Source organism: Berghia stephanieae, chromosome 9 (assembly GCF_034508935.2).
Source record: "Berghia stephanieae isolate SIO BIC M18660-M18661 chromosome 9, UCSD_Bste_1.3, whole genome shotgun sequence".
Taxonomy (NCBI): domain Eukaryota; kingdom Metazoa; phylum Mollusca; class Gastropoda; order Nudibranchia; family Aeolidiidae; genus Berghia; species Berghia stephanieae.
In genome coordinates, this window is record NC_088368.1 from 13,107,819 (window position 1) to 13,130,339 (window position 22,521).

Consider the following 22,521-nt stretch of genomic DNA (forward strand, 5'->3'; position numbering starts at 1 on the left):
CAGTAAATGAGACTGAGACCTCATTCCCCTCCCCCTCTTTCACGATTTCTCTTATTATGCAGTACAAGGTCAGTACCACAATTACTTATCCTCAGCCAGTCTCAATACGGTTTGACGCTAGCTAAGTATCAATCAATGACGTCATTGCAGCCATTGTGACCAGGATGCCTGATGTGGAGTCAGATAAGGAAGATACTGCACCACCGGGACCAGTTTTCAGTCATGGCAGTAATCAAGACTCTCCCTTTGCACAACATCCTAATGGTGCCTCATTTGATGTCATTGCCATTGCTAAGGACAGGTTCTATAAAATGATTCTTAGCCTTCAGAAAAAAAACCACAACTGATTTTTTAAAGTCAAAATAAATATGAGGGGCCGTAGGTTTAAAAATTGGTCCTTTCAAGGACTACCCAATCATCCAGACTGACTTCCCTTGTCATCTTGTATTTTTCATTTTTTGGAACAGCTGGGTATATGGACATAACGCTTATATTTCACTTTTTTCCTCGGACCCAATTATATCATATATGCACCTGCCCTCAAATGTAATACAGGCCATTTAGCCCAGTCAGGGGGATTATTGATGTCACAAAACCTTGCACTGCCTTTGGTTTTGATAAGTCTTTTACTATTGGAAGTTACACTACTTTGGTTACATTAAGACAAAGAAAAAATATTGGATTATTTTATGGTATAAAAACTATATTGCACATCCAAAACCTAAAAATTTCAACCAAGTCAAACACATACACAAACACAGACTCACACACACATCTATTTAAGACCACAACACAGTATTATGTTGGGCTGATTTAAATGCAAACAATTTAATTAATTCTCAAAGATTAGTTAATTTACTGAGAGGTAAATAAACATTAAGATGATGGGTCACATAAACAGGCAACTCCACACAACTGAATTCTATGAGATGCAATTTATCTTTGAATATGAAAACCATGCATATAAAATAAACATACAAATCGCATGTAAAAAAAATAATTTAAAAATTGTCCAATCACATTCTTTTTTTTGTTGGATCAACAGCTGGCCTTTGCTCAGACGACAGTTCTAGCAAACTTGCATGTTGTCAGCAGGACTAGACTACTGATGATATAAAATCAAAACTGCTTCAAAATAAGAATTGACTGCACCGTGTTAGCAGACATGGAATTTCTAACAGACATGGAATTTCTAACCAAACTAAAAATTCTTTCACATTACAGGAGGCATTACTATTATTACTACTATTAGAGACTACGATGTCGCTTCAAAATTAGTCACAACACTCGTATTATAATGATTTATTATTATTATTATTATTATATTAATAACAAAACATGACCACTGTAATTCTATCATTTCAAACATCACAAAAGACAAAACTCAGGTGTCTTCAACTTCCTCAAAGCAGAATTGCTAAACTCATTACAGGTCAAGCGAGAATGGCACATTCATTACGTACTTATTTTGTTAGAATTGCATTGATTTCCTGTAGAACAAGGTATCGACTTTAAAATTTCAATGCTCTGGCGTATAAATGATCAAGCTCTTAGCTTTCTAAATTATTTCTTAGAAATATATATTCCAAATAGCAGCTTAAGATCGTCTTCAGATAATAGCAAACTGATTCCAATGAACAACCATAATATTATAAATTCTATGGCGGAAGAGCATTTAATTGCCGGACCAATAGTCTTCAATAGATTACCTCAAAGAATAAGAGAAGTGAAGGTAATGGCAACTTTTGTTTTTGTTTTTAAGGGTTTTACGGCGCTTGCAACACATTTAGGTTATATCAGCGCCAGTAAAAAGGAAGAAAATGGGATAGTCGAAAGTTCTAGAATTACAATTAAAGCACCCAAGAGAGAGTAAGACAAAGGGGAATTGGGAACAAATAGGGATCAGATGTAGATTCCAAGAGCATACCATCAATGTACTTAGCTTGAGATCACCTATAAGTCTCATCCGGACACAAGCACAAAATCCAACAAGGAGGAATACACTCAGATGCTTACATTATACATTAAAAAATAACAAATATACTAATACATAACAGAGAGATGATTTACAAGGAAAAAAATATCATCTCCCAAAACAATAACTATGCATTTGACTGTTCCCCTCCCAGCCAGGACTCCGACCAGGGCCAGGAAAAAAAAAAAGTAATCTCATTCCAAGACAAAGACAGAAAGCATGTTGGAAAACAGATATAAGGGGATAGAAGACACAGTATGTACCTCCCTGCCCACTATGGGAGGTCAGGATCCCCACCCAGGTGGCAACTTTTAAATTCGTGTTAAAACAATCTTATTGCTGATAAATATTTTTGTAATTTAATAGGCTGCTGTTGTAATGGTTTAAAATAATTGTTTTGTTTCTGTCAGTCGTTGCCAATATAATTGGTCAAAAATTTCCTTTTTCCAAACTGATTACTATATTTCTGTATTGTAAAGTGCATTGAAACATTTTGCAGTTTTGTACATGCGAGATATAACTATCATATTATTATTAACATTATTATTATCATCAGAACGTGGTATTGACAAAAATATGGAGAATGACAGATGGAAGATGGCTGAGCAATAGTTATATCCGGATATAAAATCTGGTAATTTTTCTAAAAGGGTGGCAGGGGACAAATTGAAATGTTAGAAGCTGGCACAGGGATGAAACAAATATCTATTTAAAAAAATAAAAAAATTAATAGCAAAAATGCTAGACCTTATTATCACGTATGGGACAAAACCTCCAAATGCGGGAATGTCCCGAAAAAATCTTGAACACTTGGCAGCCCTGTCTCCTCCTCAATCAAACTCATTCAACAAATAAATAGACATTAAATCATGATAACAACTCCTTTGCAACCACTCTAAAACTAATAAAATAACAAAGCTACAAGGTACAATGGAGATACAAACATTGACTTTCCATCCTTCTCTAGGTCTGGAGGGAGAAGTGGCCTAGAGTATATATAAGACATTGAACTGTCACACAGGTAGTTGCCGAAAGTCCGAATCGTTGTGAGATTTTTACTTGATCACTGTACTCAATGGCCTGTTGTAACTAAGTTGGTTCTAAAGTAATTTAATGAAATGGTAGCAAATTTCACTTAAATTGTGGAATATCTTGGATATTTATATTAATAATTAATTAATGACAGGTGGCAGGTAGTACAAAAAATTAGGCTTTGTATCAGGGATACATCAACCACTTACCTGCCTATTCTCAATTTGTTGACCATGCAAAAAGTATACTGGCAGCCATTTCTTTTCCAGTTTAGAAACAATATTTAGTTAAGCGCTTAAGGATTTTAATAAATTGCTAGCAACATCAAACATAAAACAAACTGACATTATTTCAAATCAAATTATTATTACTAATTATTACATAATTAATTAATTTTTTTTAGTTAAACCTACTGCATGTTTCCACTGTATTGTAAATCTCTTAATACACTGTAACAAACAAATTGTGTATAAGTACTAAGTAACTTCAATATTCATAAATTTCATAATCTATCAAGTCTGCTCAAATCAAATTTTAAATAACACAATATCAAATCAACATAATAAAGCTTTTTGTGAATAACTTGGAGTAAAACCCACTCAACTCATTCCCATCTATTAAAAAAAATTCGCTCATCCTCTCTCTCTCTCCCACCTCCCCCCCCTCTCTTTCTCTCTCCCCCCCCCCCTCTCTCTCTCTCTCTCTCTCACTCTCTCTCTCTCACTCATCACACTATTCCTCTATAAGGTTACTTGAAGATGTAAATCGAGCCCTGCAGTAGCAGTATTTCAATTTCAGGAAATATTTGCCTTAGACACGGATCTCTCAACCTCGAATGTGTAAGCATACTGGAAAATGAGAGAAAAAAACGAATAAAAAATTAAACCAAGGAAATAGTTTGCAGTGAAAACAGAGGTAAATATCATATATTTCCAGATTACAACAGAAGAAGAATTAAGCTTAAAAACTTTTCCATTTATTCCTCTTAAACGGGTATGGCACTAAATTTCCATTTTGCACATTTCAAATCTCATTTGGCTGGCATAAATGTACAAGCAAGCATTCATACAATACAGTGACATTTGTAAAACGACACAACACGCATTATTTTGTTTCCCACAAATGAACAAAAAATTTAGGAACCAATTTAAATCTAAAACAAGTGTGTCCCCATGTGGGACGGGGATAGAGTGGTAAGCAAACACTTTGTGTTGTGTAGTGGTAAACAAACACTTTGTATTATGTAGCAGTAAACAAACACTTTGTATTGTGTAGCAGTAAACAAACACTTTGTATTGTGTAGTGGTAAACAAACACTTTGTATTGTGTAGTGGTAAACAAACACTTTGTATTATGTAGTGGTAAACAAACACTTTGTATTGTGTAGTGGTAAACAAACACTTTGTATTGTGTAGTGGTAAACAAACACTTTGTGTTGTGTAGTGGTAAACAAACACTTTGTACTGTGTAGTCGTAAACAAACACTTTGTATTGTGTAGTGGTAAACAAACATTTGTATTGTGTAGTGGTAAACAAACACTTTGTGTTGTTTCACGCAAAACCTTTCCCTTCCCCCACCCACTACAACAGCGACCAACTGTTTCACAAATCATTTAACACCATGCTGACTGTAATGTTTGTTTACTAACGAAAGAGTGGTAATGGAGAGGCTCCGGGTTCCGATTTAATTCCACCCATTTTCATAAATTAAACATAAAATCGAATTCAAAGCATTAGGTTTACCCAGACATAATATCGTAGCGAGACAGTTTTCAGTTAATTATTCTTTCTTTCTTTCTTTTTTTTTTTTTTATCACGCCATCTTTTTTTTGGGGGGGAAGGCAAGAAAGAGAATTATTTTTCATTATGACGTAATATGTGAAGTTCCTAATTCTGATAAATTTGATTTAAAATTCAACATCAAGTTAATTCTGACACAATACCCACAGCTGTCAACCCCAGACCATGTAAATGTTTACAATGGACAGCCAAGATGAGTCATATTTTTTTTAAAAATGTGTATAATCCTGGTTAAAATGGTAACGAGCTCGAAATTTGCTGATGGCCAAATTAGATCATACAAGCAATGTTATAATTGACATTTTAAGTAAATATACTATATATAACATATTTCATCAACCTACCTGTCTTTCAATTTCTTCCAATGTCTTGCCTCGAATTTCAGGAATAGTTAGCTGAAAGGAAAAAAAGCAGATAAAGGCAAAATGATTAGCAATCTGAAATTGAAATAAAATAAATTTGAACATCTTTGTATTAGGATATTTACACAGATCAACCGTGCTCAATATCGATCCAATTAAAATAAACTGTTTTCTACCAATTTACACAGATCAACCGTGCTCACAATATACTTATACTTATACGCCCTGAAAGAAGTTCGAAAAGTCATTCCAAAACCAACGACTCATATTGAGAATGCAATCCCTAGAGAAATCGCCTTTGCAGATGATGTCAATTTTATTGGATCAACACCAGCAAATATAGACATCATACAAAATACCCTCATGAGATATAACCTCCAAGTCAATGACTATAAAACCGAATTTACAACAATATCGAGGAACAAAGAGGAATGGAAAAGAACAAAAAAAGTAGGCTCACTAATTGGAGACACCGAGGATGTACAAAGAAGAAAACAGCTATCAAACGCTGCACTCAGTAAACTCACCAATGTATGGATTAGAGGTGACAAAATAAAGAGAAAAACCAAACTGAAACTGTACCGTGCTCTTGTAAAACCGGTACTTCTGTATAACTGCGGCACTTGGGCGTTGACAAAATCCGAAGAAGAACATCTGGATGCCTTCCATCGCACACAGCTAAGAAGGGTACTGGACATCAAATACCCAAAAAAGATCTCAAATGAATCACTCTATAAGATCACAAAAGAAAGACCAATCTCCCTTGACATTTTACAACAACGATGGCAACTTTTCAGTCACATACTACGCAGGGACAAAAACATACCAGCTAACCAAGCCATGTCGGGATACTTCCAAAAACACGGGAACCTTTTCAGAGGAAGACCGATCACAACACTCCCTGTGATCCTAAACAAAAACCTCACAACACTTGGACAAAGCATTTGTCTCATAACGGCAGGGGACCTTGAAAATCTGAGAACCCTAGCAGAGGACCGGCAATATTGGAGACACCTCACACAGGAAATACTTGAAACAGCCAAGGCGACCCGATCTTTCGGTCGAGACGCGAAAGGCATCTAAGTCAAGTAAGTCAACCGTGCTCAATACACCTCGCAAATACTTCAGTGGGGCATATGAAACTACAGTTGAGTCCAGATAAGATAAAATCTCCCATAATTTAAGCTTTCCATCTGATCCAGTCTTTTTTTTTTCTTCACAAGCCAACTAACCAAAGGATGTTTACATAAAGACAAATCAATCTCGATCCAGTTAAAATAAACTGTTTTCTGCCACAGTAGCCCTCTTTTCCCCCTTCCCCGTCCAAAGAAAACCAACAAAACATATAGGCTATCAAATTACAAGAATCCATGCATCAATGATAAACAGGGGAGGTTAGTCACCACTTACTCATTTTGAGCTAAATTAATAATGGATAAAATAAACCTTACTTAAGATCATATTTTTCATGGTCCCAAAGAGTTTATCTTAAGCGGAATCCACTGTAAATTCCATTTTAAATACTATCTGTAAACACTTGGATGAAAAAAACAAAAACAAAACCCAAACAATATTCGATTATATATCCATAATTGGAAAAAAAAACATAAAAAAAAAATTGAATAAAAAATCTCTTCATTCATTATCAGGGGAATCTATCTTCAGGGCTGTCCCAGGAAAAAAAGAGCTAATCCAAGCATCAGTTGCAGTGCAGCCTCGCAAAACGACTATTTGTGGCTAAGATAATTGCTCCAACCCCCCTCTTTTTCTTCTTCTTCCCTTTAGGTCTGTAATTTCAATATTGTTTGTATTTGTTTTGTTTTTAAGGGTTTTATGGTGCTTGTGATACATTTAGGTCATTTCAGTGCCAGTAAAAAGGAAGAAAATGGAATTGTCAAAAGAAAAAAGCAGCCAAGAAAATGTACCACAAAGGGGAATGGTACAAATAGGTAACAGATGTAGATTCCAAGAGCACACTGTCATTGTTTGAGATCACCGAAAAGTCTCACTCAGACACAAGCACACAGGATCCCACTAAGAGGAACACACTCAAATGCGTTCATTATACATTCAAAACAACATATATATAACAATACATAACAGAGAGATCTCCCAAAACTATAACTAGACATTTGACTGTTTCCCTTGCAGTCAAAGACTCCAGCCAGGACTAGGACAAAACCAAGTAATCTGATTCCAAGACAAAGACAGAATGCAATTCGGAAAACAGATATAAGGAGATAGAAGACACAGCGTGACCTCCTGCCCATCATGGGAGGTCAAAGATCTCACCCAGAACTTCAATTCCACAGACCACAGTATTTTTATTTAATTGGAGATGCAAGACTATTCCCCTGTCTCAATGTTGATGATATGAACATGTACAAGTGGGTATCCACTCTTGAGTGGGGAACCATAAACTTCCTCTTATATTGTTGAATATCACAGAGGGGTAATTTAACTCAGTCCTTTAGGCCTTTGCAAAATATTGTTACTTTGTACTACTTTCTTCTAGTTGTAGTGGTTCAAGATCTAAATCAACATATTTTTAAATCTTTGTTGTTTTGATTTATAAAATTCACTGCTCTGTTTCGAATTCATTCGATATCTTGGATTTCTGATATGTGATGAGAGTCCCAGACAGAGCTACTATTTTCTAGTGTGTCTAACAAAGGATTTGTAGCACTTTAATTTTATGTCCCTCCTGCTGTCGTACAAGTTTCTTCTTGAAGAAGCCTAAAGAGGAGTTTGCTTTTTTGATTATGTTTGTAAAATGATCTTTCCAATTCAGTTAATTAGTTTATTTTACTCCTAGATATTTCGGCTTACTCACTTCTTCTAGTGCAGTGTTATGTATTGCGTATGTTGAATGTATGATTTTCCTGTTGTTTGTAAATTTTAGAACCTGGCACTTCCAAGGATGGAATCCCATGCTTTTTTTTTAGTTCCCAGCATTGTAAGATAAATAGTTCTTATTGTCTGATATAGAAGGCTGTCATCTGCAAACAATCTCACTTGGGTTCCTGGTGTAAGTCTTTCTGTCATATCATTAATGGAGATTAAGAATAGGAGAGGGGCAAGAACTTTACCCCCAGGAACACCAAACACCACTTGGTCTGACTGATGACCCACCATCAACGACAACTGCCTGTTTTCGATTAGTCAAGAAGGACATAATTCAATGGAATGTTTTTTCCATATCTCCATAATTTCAGTGACAATGTATGATGATGAACTTTGTCAAAAGCTTTGCTGAAGTCTAACAAAATGGCATACGTTTGTAATCCTTTATGTTTTCTGCTAGGTCATTGATTGTTGTGATCAGCTGTTTCACATGGCCTAAAAACCATGTTTGATTGTGTTAAGATTTTACTGGCCTCTATATGATTCATAATGTAAGAAAATATGACATGTTCCAGAATTTTAATGGTGATTGATGTAATAGATATTGGTATTTAATTCTCTGCTTTAGTTTTTCTCTCCTTTTTTGTAAATCGATGTTATTTTTCCTTTTTTCCAATCATCAGGTACTTTCTCTTGGCTAAGTGAACTCTGGAAAATGTGTGTTAATATAGGTGCTAGTTCGTCTAAGCAGTTTTTTCATTAATTTTCCTGGTATGTCATCAGAACCAGTTGCTTTGAATTCCTTAATTGCATTTAGAAGCGTTGTGACACCTCTCTCTGAGAATTTGATTCCTCCATTATAGGAATGTCCAAATTGTCTTGGTCACGTGAAATATAAATCTTTGTGATTGTTGAATCAGAGAAAACTGGTCATTCAATAAAATGACCTTAATTTTGGGTTGGATTGGAATGTTTTGTTGTTGTCTTTGAGTGAATCAATTCCATTTTTGTCTCTATTTTTGCTCTTGATATACGACCAGAGTTTTTAAACATATTGTTACTCTCATCATTGATTATTTTGTCAATATACTTTCTGTGGGTTCTATGGCATTCTCTTTGAGTTTCCCCTTTGATCTTTTTGAAGTCAGTCTTTTGCTGATTCAGAGGTGTTTTTTTGGGTTTTTTTCCTTCAGATACAGTAAATTTTTCCTTATTAACAAGTATCTTGGTTTGATTGTTAAAACCCACTTGATATGTCCAGAATGAGATTCTCAATGCTGAAATCTAGAGCCTCGTCCAACTGACATTCTTCCCTCTGTGCTCCCCCAGTGCTGCCAACCCTAGCCCATGTAAATGTGTATAATGGAGAGCCAAAATGAATAAGATTTTGAAAAAATGCGTACAATTCTGCAAACTCGATAATTAGCACTAAATCTGATAATGGGCAATTAGACCATACTAGCAATGATATAATCAATATTTGAAATAATGAATAAGCTTACACTTTATAGATGATAAATAGTATCAACTTCCAGATCCATGTATAATTCTGATGGGTCAAGAAACATTTAGTGTGTAAGGACACCAAAAAGTGCATTAATGCTAAAAATGCTTGAATAATAGAAATTTAATTATGCGTACAATCCTCAGAAAAATGTGTACAATGAATGAAAATGCGTAAAAATACGCATTTTTTACGTAAGGTTGGCATCACTGCTCCCCCCTCCCAAAATTGTAACTCAATGCCTTCTCCTGGTATCATATTGGGACGAGTATAAAATCTAAATGATAATATTTTAAATAAATTAAATTCTTGTTTTGGAAGAGACACTGCCCATGTTTTGTGTGGCTTTATGACCTTCTGGTATGCACGTGCCTTCACATCAGTCAGGCCCCAGGTTCGAGTTCCAATCTGCTGAGTGGTGCAAAGACGAGTCCTTCCCACATACCCAAAATGTAAAATGAGTAGCTGACTGTTAACAGCCTTGTCTTGAAAAAAAATAAATAAAATTATAGGTGTCATGTATCGTCCTGCATATTAAATGTTGCTGTTTGGTGGCTTGGAACCCTGTATGAAGCATTTTGAGCATGTTTAGTAGATTTTGTGCTATATAAATGTTCTTTTTTTCTGAAACTATAAAAAACACAAATAAGTCTAATCTCATCATTCTGTCTTTCAATCCTATTCTTCTCATTCATTTGATTCATTTCCGAACAATACTAGATTTATGCAGTGATAACATTTAGACAGGAAAAAAAAAATCATAAATAAATAAATAAAATTCAATTTATTTATCATCAGGGCAAAATGATCATGAGTGTCTTTTTGAGTAAGACTGAAAGAACCCAATCGTCAACGGTGCTGCAAAGTGAGCTATGGTGAGGTGACTTGCTCAAGGCCACACAACGCTGAGGGTAGTCGAACTTGGTACCTTTCGAGTAAAAAGTAAAAACTATACCACTTAGCCATGCTCAGAGAGTAAAGAGTAAAATATTAAAATATCATTACTCACATTTTGTAATTCCATCATGAGGCCATAACGAGGATTCATCTTCCATTGTATACCAGACAGTGCTGTGAAAAATGTTGAAGGCAATATCGCTTAATTAAAAATACAGACATGCTTGAAGACCAAAACCCAAATTTATATTAAAATGTTATTTTATGATTTGAAAAACAAAAAGTGATTGGGCACTCTATATATCATCAAAGTCTGACACTAACCGTGTCAGTGTCAGTGTTTCTGTTATTTTTATCTATAAACCTAAGTACAATCATCTCCCCCTTTCTGTTATCCAAATAGTGAGGATATCCAAACATTATAATGATGTAAGAAGTCGTTACATCCATGTTTTATTTCAATCATCAAGACAGTTAACAAAAGATGTTGAAGATTAAGATGTATACTCCTCTTTCCAAAGCAACTGTGTAATGAATGATGATGATGATGATGATGAAGACGACTGTGAAAATGATAGGACAGCATTTAAAATATGAATTTATTTTTATGAAGGAAGAATACGAATATATTTTTTGTTTAATTCACTACAAATAAGGCAGAGAACCCCCCCCCCCCCCTCCCTTAAGAAATGAAAAGAAAGAAAAATAAAAATAATTACGAGTAACGTGTTGTTGTGGAGGAGGCATTGCACTAGGTTGATGACTGTCACCACCAGGTGTTCTAGTGTGGGCTCCCATCCCCACTGGCCCACCGGGTGGTGTGGGGCCATATGACAATCCTGGTGCACCTGAAGGAGTCCTGTGGAAAAAAATTAACAAAGTGATTGCATGAGCAATGTGAAAATTTCAACCAGTGGGAGAGCAGCTTTGATCAGTTCAGTTTTCCGATCGACAAAATTGGGTCACTCAAGCAAGTTAAAACCAGAGAGAAACAAATATCTTTAATAGTAATAGCTTCGATAAGAGAAACAAATATTTATAATAGTAATAGCTTTGATAAAAGAAACAAATATATATAATATTAATAGCTTTGATAAGAGAAACAAAATATCTATAATGGTAATAGCTTTGATAAGAGAACAAATATCTATAATATTAATAGGTCTTGATAAGAGAAAAATATCTATAATGGTAATTGCTTTGATAAGTGAAAACAAATATCTATAATATTAATAGTTTGATAAGAGAAACAAATATCGATAATGGTAATAGCTTTGATAGAGAAACAAATATCTTAATATAATAGCTTGATAAGAGAAACAAATATATATAATATTAATAGCTTTGATAAGAGAAACAAATATCTATAATGGTAATAGCTTTGATAAGAGAAACAAATATCTATAATATTAATAGCTTTGATAAGAGAAACAAATATCTACAATGGTAATTGCTTTGATAAGAGAAACAAATATCTATAATATTAATAGCTTTGATAAGAGAAACAAATATCTATAATGGTAATAGCTTTGATAAGAGAAACAAATATCTATAATGGTAATAGCTTTGATAAGAGAAACAAATATCTATATTGATAATAGCTTTGATAAGAGAGTTTTCACATTTACAGATTTCTAGCAGCATTTTACACTCCACAGATACAAGTACGTAGCTAACTAATCGCTTTCTTATGCAGTAAAGAATACAATTTGGAAAAGGCTCCAACTTATAAGCAAAAATGTTTCTTTCCTAAATCTGGACGGGACTGGAACGTTTTGCAAGATGAAATAGTATCGGCAACAACAGTAGACCAGTTTTTAAAAAAACAATGATGAGAACATTCATGGAAATTCATTGCTCCTCAAAAAACAGGATGGTATTGGTTGTAAAGAGAAGTGGAAGAGATGAACTCACATGCTGTAGCTTAGCCCTGTATTTTCTTGATTTGCACTGCCCTGGTCAGGGGTTGGGATACGACCCATCTTGTAACATAGAGACAAATTGTTGATATCCCTGTAATTGGCAAAGATGGTTTAAAGATAGTAAGAAAAGCTTTTTAATGAGACAATAAAAAGGCTTAAATTACAAGGTCAAAAAATTCAGCTGCCTACCAAGTGCAACCTAATGCACTCGCATGTCTTATAAGTGGTAAAATATAATGTAAGGTAAGGGGAAATTATAGTAGTTGTAGGATGATACTATTTATGATATTGTAGAAATCAGTAATATAGGTCAAAATGGTGCATTTTCGCTTAGAAAATCAATCATAAAAGTTTCTATTATAGTTGAACTTAGCCATGATGAAAATGTTCTCTTTAATCAAGAAATAAGGAATGTTGAATTTAAATTAGAATTATTTGATGGAGAGAAAATATACTCAAGGTAAAAAGAAAGCAAAATTTAATATATACACAGTAAACTCCGGAAAAGACGATGCCCAGGGGAGCAAAAATAAATAAATCGACTTCACAAAAATCAAATTAACCGAAGTGTAACCAACTGAGCAAAAATGTGTGTGGACAAAGCAAGCCAATCTAGTATAAATATGGTCTGACATGTCATGCTTTCTGCTGACGTTGCCTGGTCGCATCAAATTGACCAGAGAAGTAGCGGTCCCTGTAGTGGTCATACTTCTTGTAAATCATCCAGACTGAAATGGCTAGTGTGCCAATTTCCTCTGTGATGATTTTCTGCCATATCCCAGACTTTTCAACTGCATAGTTCAGCTCAATCTTTCTTTTCAGTGATAGGATTGTCAACCTTTTGTTTGTCATTGTAATTTATTTGAATTTTTTGATAAAACCGATATTAATTAAGAGAATCATTAAGGCTGACCTGGGATTAGAAAAAAAAAATCTTGACTTGAAGTTGTGACAATGTAAAAAGTGAGATGGATAAATCAAAGCTATTCGATACTGCTTATGTACATAAAGCACAGACGTTACGCAAAGCACCTACGTCATATCGGTGTACACCAATCATTTGTAGATATTCTTCACCAATGAAAATTCTTACTGGTAGCTTTTTTAACCAATGGAAAAACTTGTTTATTCGTGATTATATTAGGGTCATGAGTGATAAGTTTGTTTGTTTTTAAGGGTGTTACGGAGCTTGCAACACATTCAGGTCATATCAATGCTAGTAAAAAGGAAGAAAATGGGTTAGTAAAAAGTTCTAGTGTTACAATTAAAGCACCCAAGAAAAGGTAAGACAAAGGGAAATTGGTTCAGGAAACAGCAGATGTAGATTCCAAGAGCACACTATCAAAGTACTTAGTTTGAGATCAACTAAAACTCTCATCCAGACACAAGAACAGGTCCCCAAAAAAGAGGAATACACTCAAATGTTTACAAATCATATATAATATGTAAATAAAACACAATACAGAGCATAACAGAAAAATGATTTACAAGACAAAAAAAAAAATATCATCTCCCAAGACTAACTATACCTCCCCAGCTAGGGTATCCGGCCAGGGCCAGGACAAAACCAAGTAATCTCATCCCAAGACGAAAACAGAAAGCAAGTTGAAAAACAGATATAAGGGGATATGTAAAAAGGAAGAAAATGGGATAGTAAAAAGTTCTAGAATTACAATTAAAGCACCCAAGAAAAAGTAAGACATAGGGGAACTGGGAACAAATAGGGATCAGATGTAGATTCCAAGAGCACACCACCAATGTACTTAGTCTGAGATCACCTATATGTCTCAACCGACACAAGCACAAAATCCAACAAAGAGTAATCACTCAAATGCTTACATTCATTATACATTCAAAATAACATATAATAATACATAACAGAGAGATGATTTACAAGGAAAAAAAAATCATCTCCCAAAACAATAACTAAGAATTTGACTGTTTCTCTCCCAGCTAGGACTCCGGCCAGAGCCAGGACAAAACCAAGTAATCTCATTCCAAGACAAAGACAGAAAGCATGTTGGAAAACAGATATAAGGGGATAGAAGACACAGTAAAAAACCTCCTTGCCCACTTTGGGAGATCAGCAACCTCACCCAGATAGTGATAAGAACATCGACTTATGTTGAGTGTTTGTTATTTTTACTAATGTTATATAGGAAAAAGGGGGAGGGTCCAGGAAAAAAAATCGACTCAAGCAACATCGACGTATCCAGAGTGTACTGTAATTCATCCTATGATTATGACTTACTTGACTTAAATGCCTTTCGCGTCTCGACCGAAAGATCGGGTCGCCTTGGCTGTTTCCAGTATTTCCTGTGTGAGGTGGCTCCAATATTGTATAATAGTTTTTCCAATTATATATAAATATATAAATCACCAAATCAATATAACAACAACAAACAAATTTTTTTTAAACACCCACAAAATCAACCCCCGTTCAAAAAATACAAAACAAAAAAAAAATAAAATAAAACCCAACAAAAAGTAAAAAAAAAAGAAAAAAGAAAAGAAAGAAAATTAAATAAAACTGACTACTAACCCGACCATGGTATATCCGACGGGAGCTCGTCTCTGTCTCTGGTTGATAAATATGAGTTCTGTGATGGCATCACTCGTCATGGTGGGGACCATCCATCTCAGGCAGATTAGTTTTTTCTTGGTTGCCTTTTCACCTAATCAATGAGGCACAGATGTGTTAAAATGATGTGTGTGCTACTACTGTCTCAAAAGGGTATTATGTCAGGGCAAGCTACGAGGGCTCTTTCATAATTAACCGAAAAATGCCTGTAAAATCCGCGTTTTTTATGCTATCAACAAAATTCTTGCACGTGTTCATACCTTGACTCGTCCTTCATTTCTCTACGTAACAGCCAAGTCTGTCGACACACTTCTGCCAACGCCGCACCATGGAATAGATACCCTCTCGGAAGAAATTTCTGTCAAGGTTTTGTAGCCATTTCCGCACATGGTCAACAAGCTCTTCATCGACATCAAAGCGCTTTCCTGCCAGCTCACGTTTCAGTGGCCCAAAGAGGTGATAATCAGATGGTGCGAAGTCTGGACTGTGTGGTGGGTGTGGCAAAATCTCCCATCCATATTACATATTTCTCTAGCCAACCTTGCGTCACTCGTGCTGTGTGGGGTGTAGCGTTGTCGTGTTGCAAAATTACCTAGTTGGTCAACTGCCCTGGGCGCTTTCTGCGAATGGCCTCCCTAAGCTTGTCAAGAGTTTGGCAGTACCTTGCAGCATTGATTGTTTCTCCAGGTTATAAGGTTTTGAACAGAATAACACCAAGACTGTCCCAGAAAACAGTTCCCATTATTTTCTTGCTGACCGCATGACTTTGAATTTCTTTGCGACAGGGGAGGATGGATGTTTCCATGTCATCAAATCTTGCTTTGTTTCTGGGGTGCAATGGTGCAACCAAGTCTCATCACCGGTGACTATGCTGTCAAGAAAAGTCACATCATACCCTAGAAAGTCTCCGCCGGCGTTGGCAGTATGCCCGTGAACCCTGCGTGAGCTCTTGCTTCTTCTCAAAAGTTCCCTGCAGATGTCCAATCTTTGTTCTTTATGATTGTCTGTCAATTGCTTAGGAACCCATCTTGCGCTGACTTTTCTATAGCCAAGTTCATCAAATACAATTCTATGGGCAGAAGTTTCCGAAATTTCAAGACTGCTTGCGATTTCATGAAGTTTCAACCTCCTGTCTTGACGAATAAGCTCATCAACTCGCTTCACATTGTCTTCTGACGTCGCAGTTATCGAACGCCCTCTCCCTTCCCTGTCTGTCAAGTCAGAATGGCCGGCTTCAAACAAATTACACCAGTGATAGACTTGTGTACGGCTTATAACATGCTCACCATATACACTCTGAAGTTCTTTATGAATTTCGGTAGGATTCAGACTTTTGGCGTTCAAAAAACGTATGACAGCTCTGATTTCCTCCTTTGACCAAGTTTCAAGGTGGGCCGCCATCTTTAAAATCGTCTAGAAATTCATTGTGCAAAATGATGCACTTCATAATTTCTGGGAATATCCGTAAGGAAATAAGGAATATCATATCGTTTACAGAATTTAAAAAATCTCCACTGGTTGCTGAGCAATGGGCATTTTTCGGTTATTTCTGAAAGAGCCCTCGTAGATGCTGGAAACAGAATTTATAATTAATAATAATGATGATAATAATAATAATAATAATAATAATAATAATAATAATAATAATAATAATAATAATAATAATAATAATAATAATAATAATAGTATGATAACCAGCATCAAGAGTATCATTATTAGTATTCCTTATTTTCATTATTATTCCTTGTTGTTGCTATTATTATTATTATTATTCCTTGTTATTATTATTATTAATATCATCAATATTAACAATAATACTATACTCCAGCATGGTTTCCTCAAACTCCTCAGGATATGCAAAAACGTTTGAGTGAGGAAACTGAACATTGCCATGATGTGGGGGGGGGGGGGGGGGGGGGGGGGGGAGGTCAGTCTGGCTCAGAGCATGGTCTTTGCTGTGCACGCGAAAGATACCTAACTTGAAATATCCACTTAGTTACATGGCTGTCAACAGGCCATCTCTCCCTAGCTCAAGTTGTGGCGCTGTGCTGTGGCTGATACTAGGGTTATCTCAGTCTTCCCTTTGAATAAACGGCTATGTGCGGCTATGTGGTCTAGTGGTATGACACTCGCTTTCGGATCCGAAGGTCCTGGGTTCGAGCCTCGCTCGACGCATAGTTGAGTCCTTGGAAAAGACTCTTTATTCACATTCTCTCACCGTACTCAGGTGTAAAATGAGTACCTGGCCGTTAACAGCGTTGTATTTGTCCGAAAAATTGTAATATCACCTAACAGGCGTCATGTCTCGTCCTACATGTTAAATGTTGCTGTTGACCAGGGACCCCTTGTAAAGCGCTTTGAGCAAGTTAAGTGGATATTGCGCTATATAAAAGCTCAATATATTAAACCCTAAGACAAATTGCCGCATGAGGATGAAAAAGGGAACTTTTTTATTATTTACTTTATTGATATGTTACAAGGGGTATGTGTGTGTGTGTGTGAGAAATTGCTGTGTCTCAACATCCATTTACCGCTGAAGCCAACCACTAGCACATCATGACATGTGGCATTAAAATTGGAACTAATGGCGAAGTGATAGCAGAGAAGTGTCCTTTATGCAAAATTGTGATGGAGTGTGTGAGTGGCTGTGTGTGTCTGCATGTGTATTATATATTGCGCACACACACACATGCAGTGTAGATAGATACACACATCAGTAACTGCCAATATCACAGTAAGATGTCAGTGATTGAAATCAAGGGGTGCCATTAAAAAAAAAAAAAAACTTTAATTAATTGATTATTTTTTATGTTGGCTTGGTGAAACAAGTTTGAGGTAAAAAAAAAAATTTCTAGGAAGGAATGGAATGATAACAAAGAATAATAAGGAAAAAATTCGGGACAGTGGAATAATTTTGAGAAAACTGTGCCGGAGTCTATCATCATTACATTTATCATCATCATCAAGATTATTATAATTATTATAACTATTATTATTATATTATAAATAATAATATATTACCATCAACATCACTACTCTCATCATTCAAGAATATTATCATTATTAACTATTATTATTATTATTATTATAAATAATAATATATTACCATCATCATCATCAAGATTATTATCATCATTATAACAATTATTATTATTATATATAATAATATATTACCACCATCATCACTATTACTATTATCATCATCATCATCAAGATTATTGTTATTATTATTATTATGATTATTATTATTATTATTACTATCTTCATCAACTATCATCATCACAACATACTGACCTGAATCATGGGTATTCTCAACAACTGTGAAGCCAGGAGGAGGTTCGTCCCGCTCATTGATTAGGGTTGCATCCACCAGAACATCCTCTGTCTGGAAAACATCATCACACTTGAAAATAAAATCATCTCATCATGAAAATCACAATTGTAACAGATCTTTTCAAATGATATCATGTTGGAATGAACCTGGTGTTCAAAATGAGACTTTAAGCTTAAGTCAACAAATATGCATAAAAATACGAGCCCTCTAATAAGCAGAGTGAATTTCTATTATTTACAAATAACTTGAAAATGAGTAAACTCCATAATTCTGATCATTCTTACTTAAACACTAAATTTTCTTCATTCAGTTCATCCAGACATAATCAATAAAACCGGATTGAAATGATGAGTCAAATTTTGAGAATGGCACAAGAGGAAAGAAAGAGGTGAAGGTGGAGAGGAAGGCGAGGAGACCGTAGAACCTTCAAGCCCTTGAAGTTTTTGTCTATTCTGGTTTCTTCTGGTTTTATATAGCTTGGGTTGAGGCTGAAAGAGAACAGAAATAGGAATGACCATCATTACCTTAAGAACCTATGCCAAGAACACAACACAACGACCATAGTTGCTTGTGATTATTCCAATCCATTTGGATTATGATAATGATCAACAAAGCTTGAGATTGTTACCATATTACAAGACCTAATACTGTTCAATTATCAACTCCACAAACACTTACACTAGTTGGAATTTGTCGACGAACACACAAGTAACGCATCACTCTCCGTCCCCAGAGTCTGTCTTTCCATAGGTCAGCATCGTCACTTTTTTCAAGAGTTTTATCAATCTGAATAATGAAAGAAGACAAAAATAGAAAACTCTTACAAGAACAAGAACATAAAAAAAAAAATCAAACCAAACCAAACAAGATACCAATTCAATTACTCGTGAGAGCTAAATTTGATGGTAAACCAAATCTAATTCTTATTTGAGTTTGACACAATGAGGCTTGATATTTACTTATTATTCAAAAGAGAAAATCACAATTTAAATTAAAAAAGAAAGAAGAAAAACAAACTTAAAACCCATACACACTAGTTACTGTCACTGTTCAGCTCAGCACTATAACAATAGTTATAGTCAATGGCTGTGATTATTGGCAGACGTGTCTGTCTTTAATCATCAATGATTCAAATTAAAGGCCTTAAAGCATCATTGAATAACCATAGTCCATTCCAACTCCTGTGCACACAGAATATAGCAAATTCTCCCAAAGTTACAAAATGTGGTGCTGTGATTTTTGACTCAAACTCTAAAACGTTTACAGTAAAGGATGATTATTCACAGACTGTATCTGTCAATAACAACCGCTGATTATACACAGACACTTTTTTGAAACTCCGTTCTTTTAAACATTTATTCACTTTCCTGAATATAAAACGTTTGAAATGCACATAGAAAATAAGTAAAGTCGATAAAATATTAATAAAAGAATGAAATTACCCAACAATAAATCAAGTCGATGGATAGTAGGTTACAATTACAATATATATACACAATATGAGTTGACATTCATGTGGATGTCATGATCGAATGATTAAGTCGTCTGTCTCAAAAGGCTTGTCGAAATCGTTGTTGTGTGACGTATCGTGGTTCTGACACTTTTTTTTTGTCGTCTCATTTCTACTTCTACAGAGTGTTGCAAATGTTAAATTATCCCCCCCCCCCCCCCCTTTTTTTTTTCTTATAATTTTATTTTTCTCTCTCTTTTACTGCTTTCTATAAAAAATTTAAATTGTAATATTCATCTCTGCTCCAGTCTCAAAAAGTACATATTTAAAAAATTAATGCATATAAATATAAAGAAAAAAAAAATAATAAAAAAACATATATATAATAACAAACATAGGTGCCCGTTCACTGAATGAGATGATAGGTCGAATAACACAAAATTTATAATTCAAGTGTTGATGGAAAAAAAAAATTGAGCTAAATGTCTATTGCCATTGTCTTCTGGCACTTTTCTACTCACTTCATCTCTAATTTAAAGAATATATGTTTATAACGTCGCTTTTTACTTCTGCACAGAGATATGTTTTTGCATTCAAAATGTATCTCAACATTTATAGTAGTAGATGAGCCCATCCAAAGTCTGAAATCTTATTATTATTATTATTATTATTAGGGTTTCATTTTCATATGAATGAATGAAAGAGAGAATCATTTGGAGTTCGAAAGCTAGTGTGTGGAGAGACAGGGCCTCTAAATCTAAAAATACAGGAATTATTGCTTGTCACCTCCAAATTGCCTAGAAACTGATTCAGCCTTTTTTAATTTTTGGAGATTTATTTTGAAAGGATGGGGAAGAGAGAGAGAGAGAGAGAGAGAGAGAGAGAGAGAGAGAGAGAGAGAGAGAGAGAGAGAGAGAGAGAGAGAGAGATTGATCAATGATTGAGAGAGAGAGTCTACTCAGACTCAACTTCTAGATAGTTGTACAAGTACAAATAAAACATCATAATTTAATAATAAAGGTCTAGATAGATACCTATCTTGGCCCAAGTCTTGGCCTAGAGAATTCATCATACTCTCTAAACTCGTCTAAGCACAGACAGTTAAGCTTTTAATTACCAAGGAATATCAACGTTTTGTTTTTTAGTTTGATAGAAACACCTACCAACGTATAGTTCGGGGGAAGTTTTGTAGGGTCACTGACAACACACACAGATACAATTGGCAAATCTTGTCCAATTTCCATTTGTCTTATAATCACTTCACTTGTAATCCTGAGGAAAAAGACTCATCCAAGTGATGTACCAAACACAACCCGGCAACCCGGAAGCAATAAAAGGATCAATAACCTTAGATTTATAAATAGACTCTCCTCTTTCTTGGTTGAAAACACAGAAAACCCCAGATTATTTTCCCCTCCAAACAGAAAAGACTTTTATCTTCATTTTCGGCTACGAGAGTTATTATCAATGGGAGACAATCCATGAAATATCTAGTCATGTTAAAAACAATTCATTGCTTACCTCTCTTAGAATGAAACCAAAATTAATTATTGTCATTAAAAAAATACTAGTGGAGAACCCGTAACAGTTGCGGAGAAATAAATAATAATTAATGGCATGTATATGGCGCTTTACCCCGTTGTCACAGGCTCTAAGCGCTTTACAGTGATATAAAACAAAACATATTACAGTAAGACGAGTTTGATGGAAACGTGATACGAATTCAATTTAACAACAACAAAATATGATAATAGTATTGCAACATTATGACTTATGACGTAAAAAGATAAAACTTTTAGCGAGATTTGAACGTTGTCAACGAATCCGAGCATCTCACGTGTGATGGGAGAGAGTTCCAAAAATGAGGGGCCGAAAATTGAAAAGATTGTTCACCTATTTTACGCAATGACTTAGGTTTGACAAGGATTGATTGGTCATTGCTTGACCTCAAGTTTCTGTTGGGGACATCTATGTTTAGAAGGTCTTTAATATAGGAGGGACTGTTGGTGCTCAAGGATTTGTAACAACAGTACGCAACTCTTTTTTCCACAGGAAGCCAATGTAACTCATGGAGAAAGAGAGTTGCTGACGGGTATTTTTTGTTATTGTGTACAATGAGTCTGGCTGCGTTATTTTGAGCAACCTGAAGTTTGTTCATTTTGTCTTTAGCTAAATTCGCCCAAAGGGAGTTACAATAGTGTAATTTAGATAAAACAAGGGAATTAATTAAAAGTTCTGCTATATGCTTCGGTATTAAATTACGAATTTTGCTTATTTATAAATAAAGGCTATTATGATCAGGCAGTCATCTATTAAACTTATTATACTGCTGTATTGGAGAAATTAACATAAATCGAGCCATCAACGATCAAAATAGATCCGGTAATTAGGTCTTCTTCTCCCTCTTCAAGCTGAAACTTCCTCATGGAAGACTCACCAGCTCAGCATTCGCAATTGTTTTACCGGGAGCTATACAAGTTTTACCATAGTCTTATAGTTGAAGGCAGAAACGAGTGAATATGGAAGTCCACTCTAGATTGTGGCAACATAAATTTGTCAGTTTTCTCTTGATTGGTTAGAGGCCCTGTAATGGCAACATGTCCTTATATTTCTGGCCTTTGTAAAATACATTTGGTTTATTCTTCTCTCTCCTTTCCTTCGATGGTTCCAAATGGGATGTCATATATGGCTTTGGTTTGTTTCTAGGATTTTGTTGAACTAATTTTATAGCTCTTTGTTGGATGGATCCTCTTTCCTTAATTTCCGAGTAGGGATAGGGGTCACATACCGTACAGCTATACTCGAGTGTTGGTCTAACAT

The 22,521-nt window shown here is 35.1% G+C and overlaps 1 protein-coding gene across 1 annotated transcript; it reads right to left on the minus strand.

Moving 5' to 3' along the window:
- Positions 1–2,384: 2,384 nt before the first annotated feature.
- Positions 2,385–21,013, minus strand: LOC144979720 (multivesicular body subunit 12B-like). The gene is made up of 9 exons (XM_078926669.1): positions 20,865–21,013; positions 18,930–19,037; positions 18,212–18,302; positions 14,879–15,011; positions 12,329–12,427; positions 11,134–11,273; positions 10,527–10,588; positions 5,152–5,202; positions 2,385–3,855 (listed from the first exon to the last, which is right to left on the minus strand). The coding sequence occupies exons 1-9, from the start codon at positions 20,943–20,945 to the stop codon at positions 3,802–3,804; spliced, it is 819 nt and encodes a 272-aa protein (XP_078782795.1). The 5' UTR covers positions 20,946–21,013; the 3' UTR covers positions 2,385–3,801.
- Between the last annotated feature and the right edge of the window lie 1,508 nt (positions 21,014–22,521).

Bases quoted from the DNA above. Each gene is read 5' to 3' on its own strand.
- LOC144979720 (XM_078926669.1), bottom strand. From the start codon at position 20,945: ATGGAAATTGGACAAGATTTGCCAATTGTATCTGTGTGTGTTGTCAGT. The intron at 19,038-20,864 runs GTAGGTGTTTCT...TTCATTATTCAG, and splicing joins TTCCCCCGAACTATACGTTG to ATTGATAAAACTCTTGAAAA. The intron at 5,203-10,526 runs GTGAGTAATGAT...TTTTCCTTTCAG, and splicing joins TCATGATGGAATTACAAAAT to CTAACTATTCCTGAAATTCG.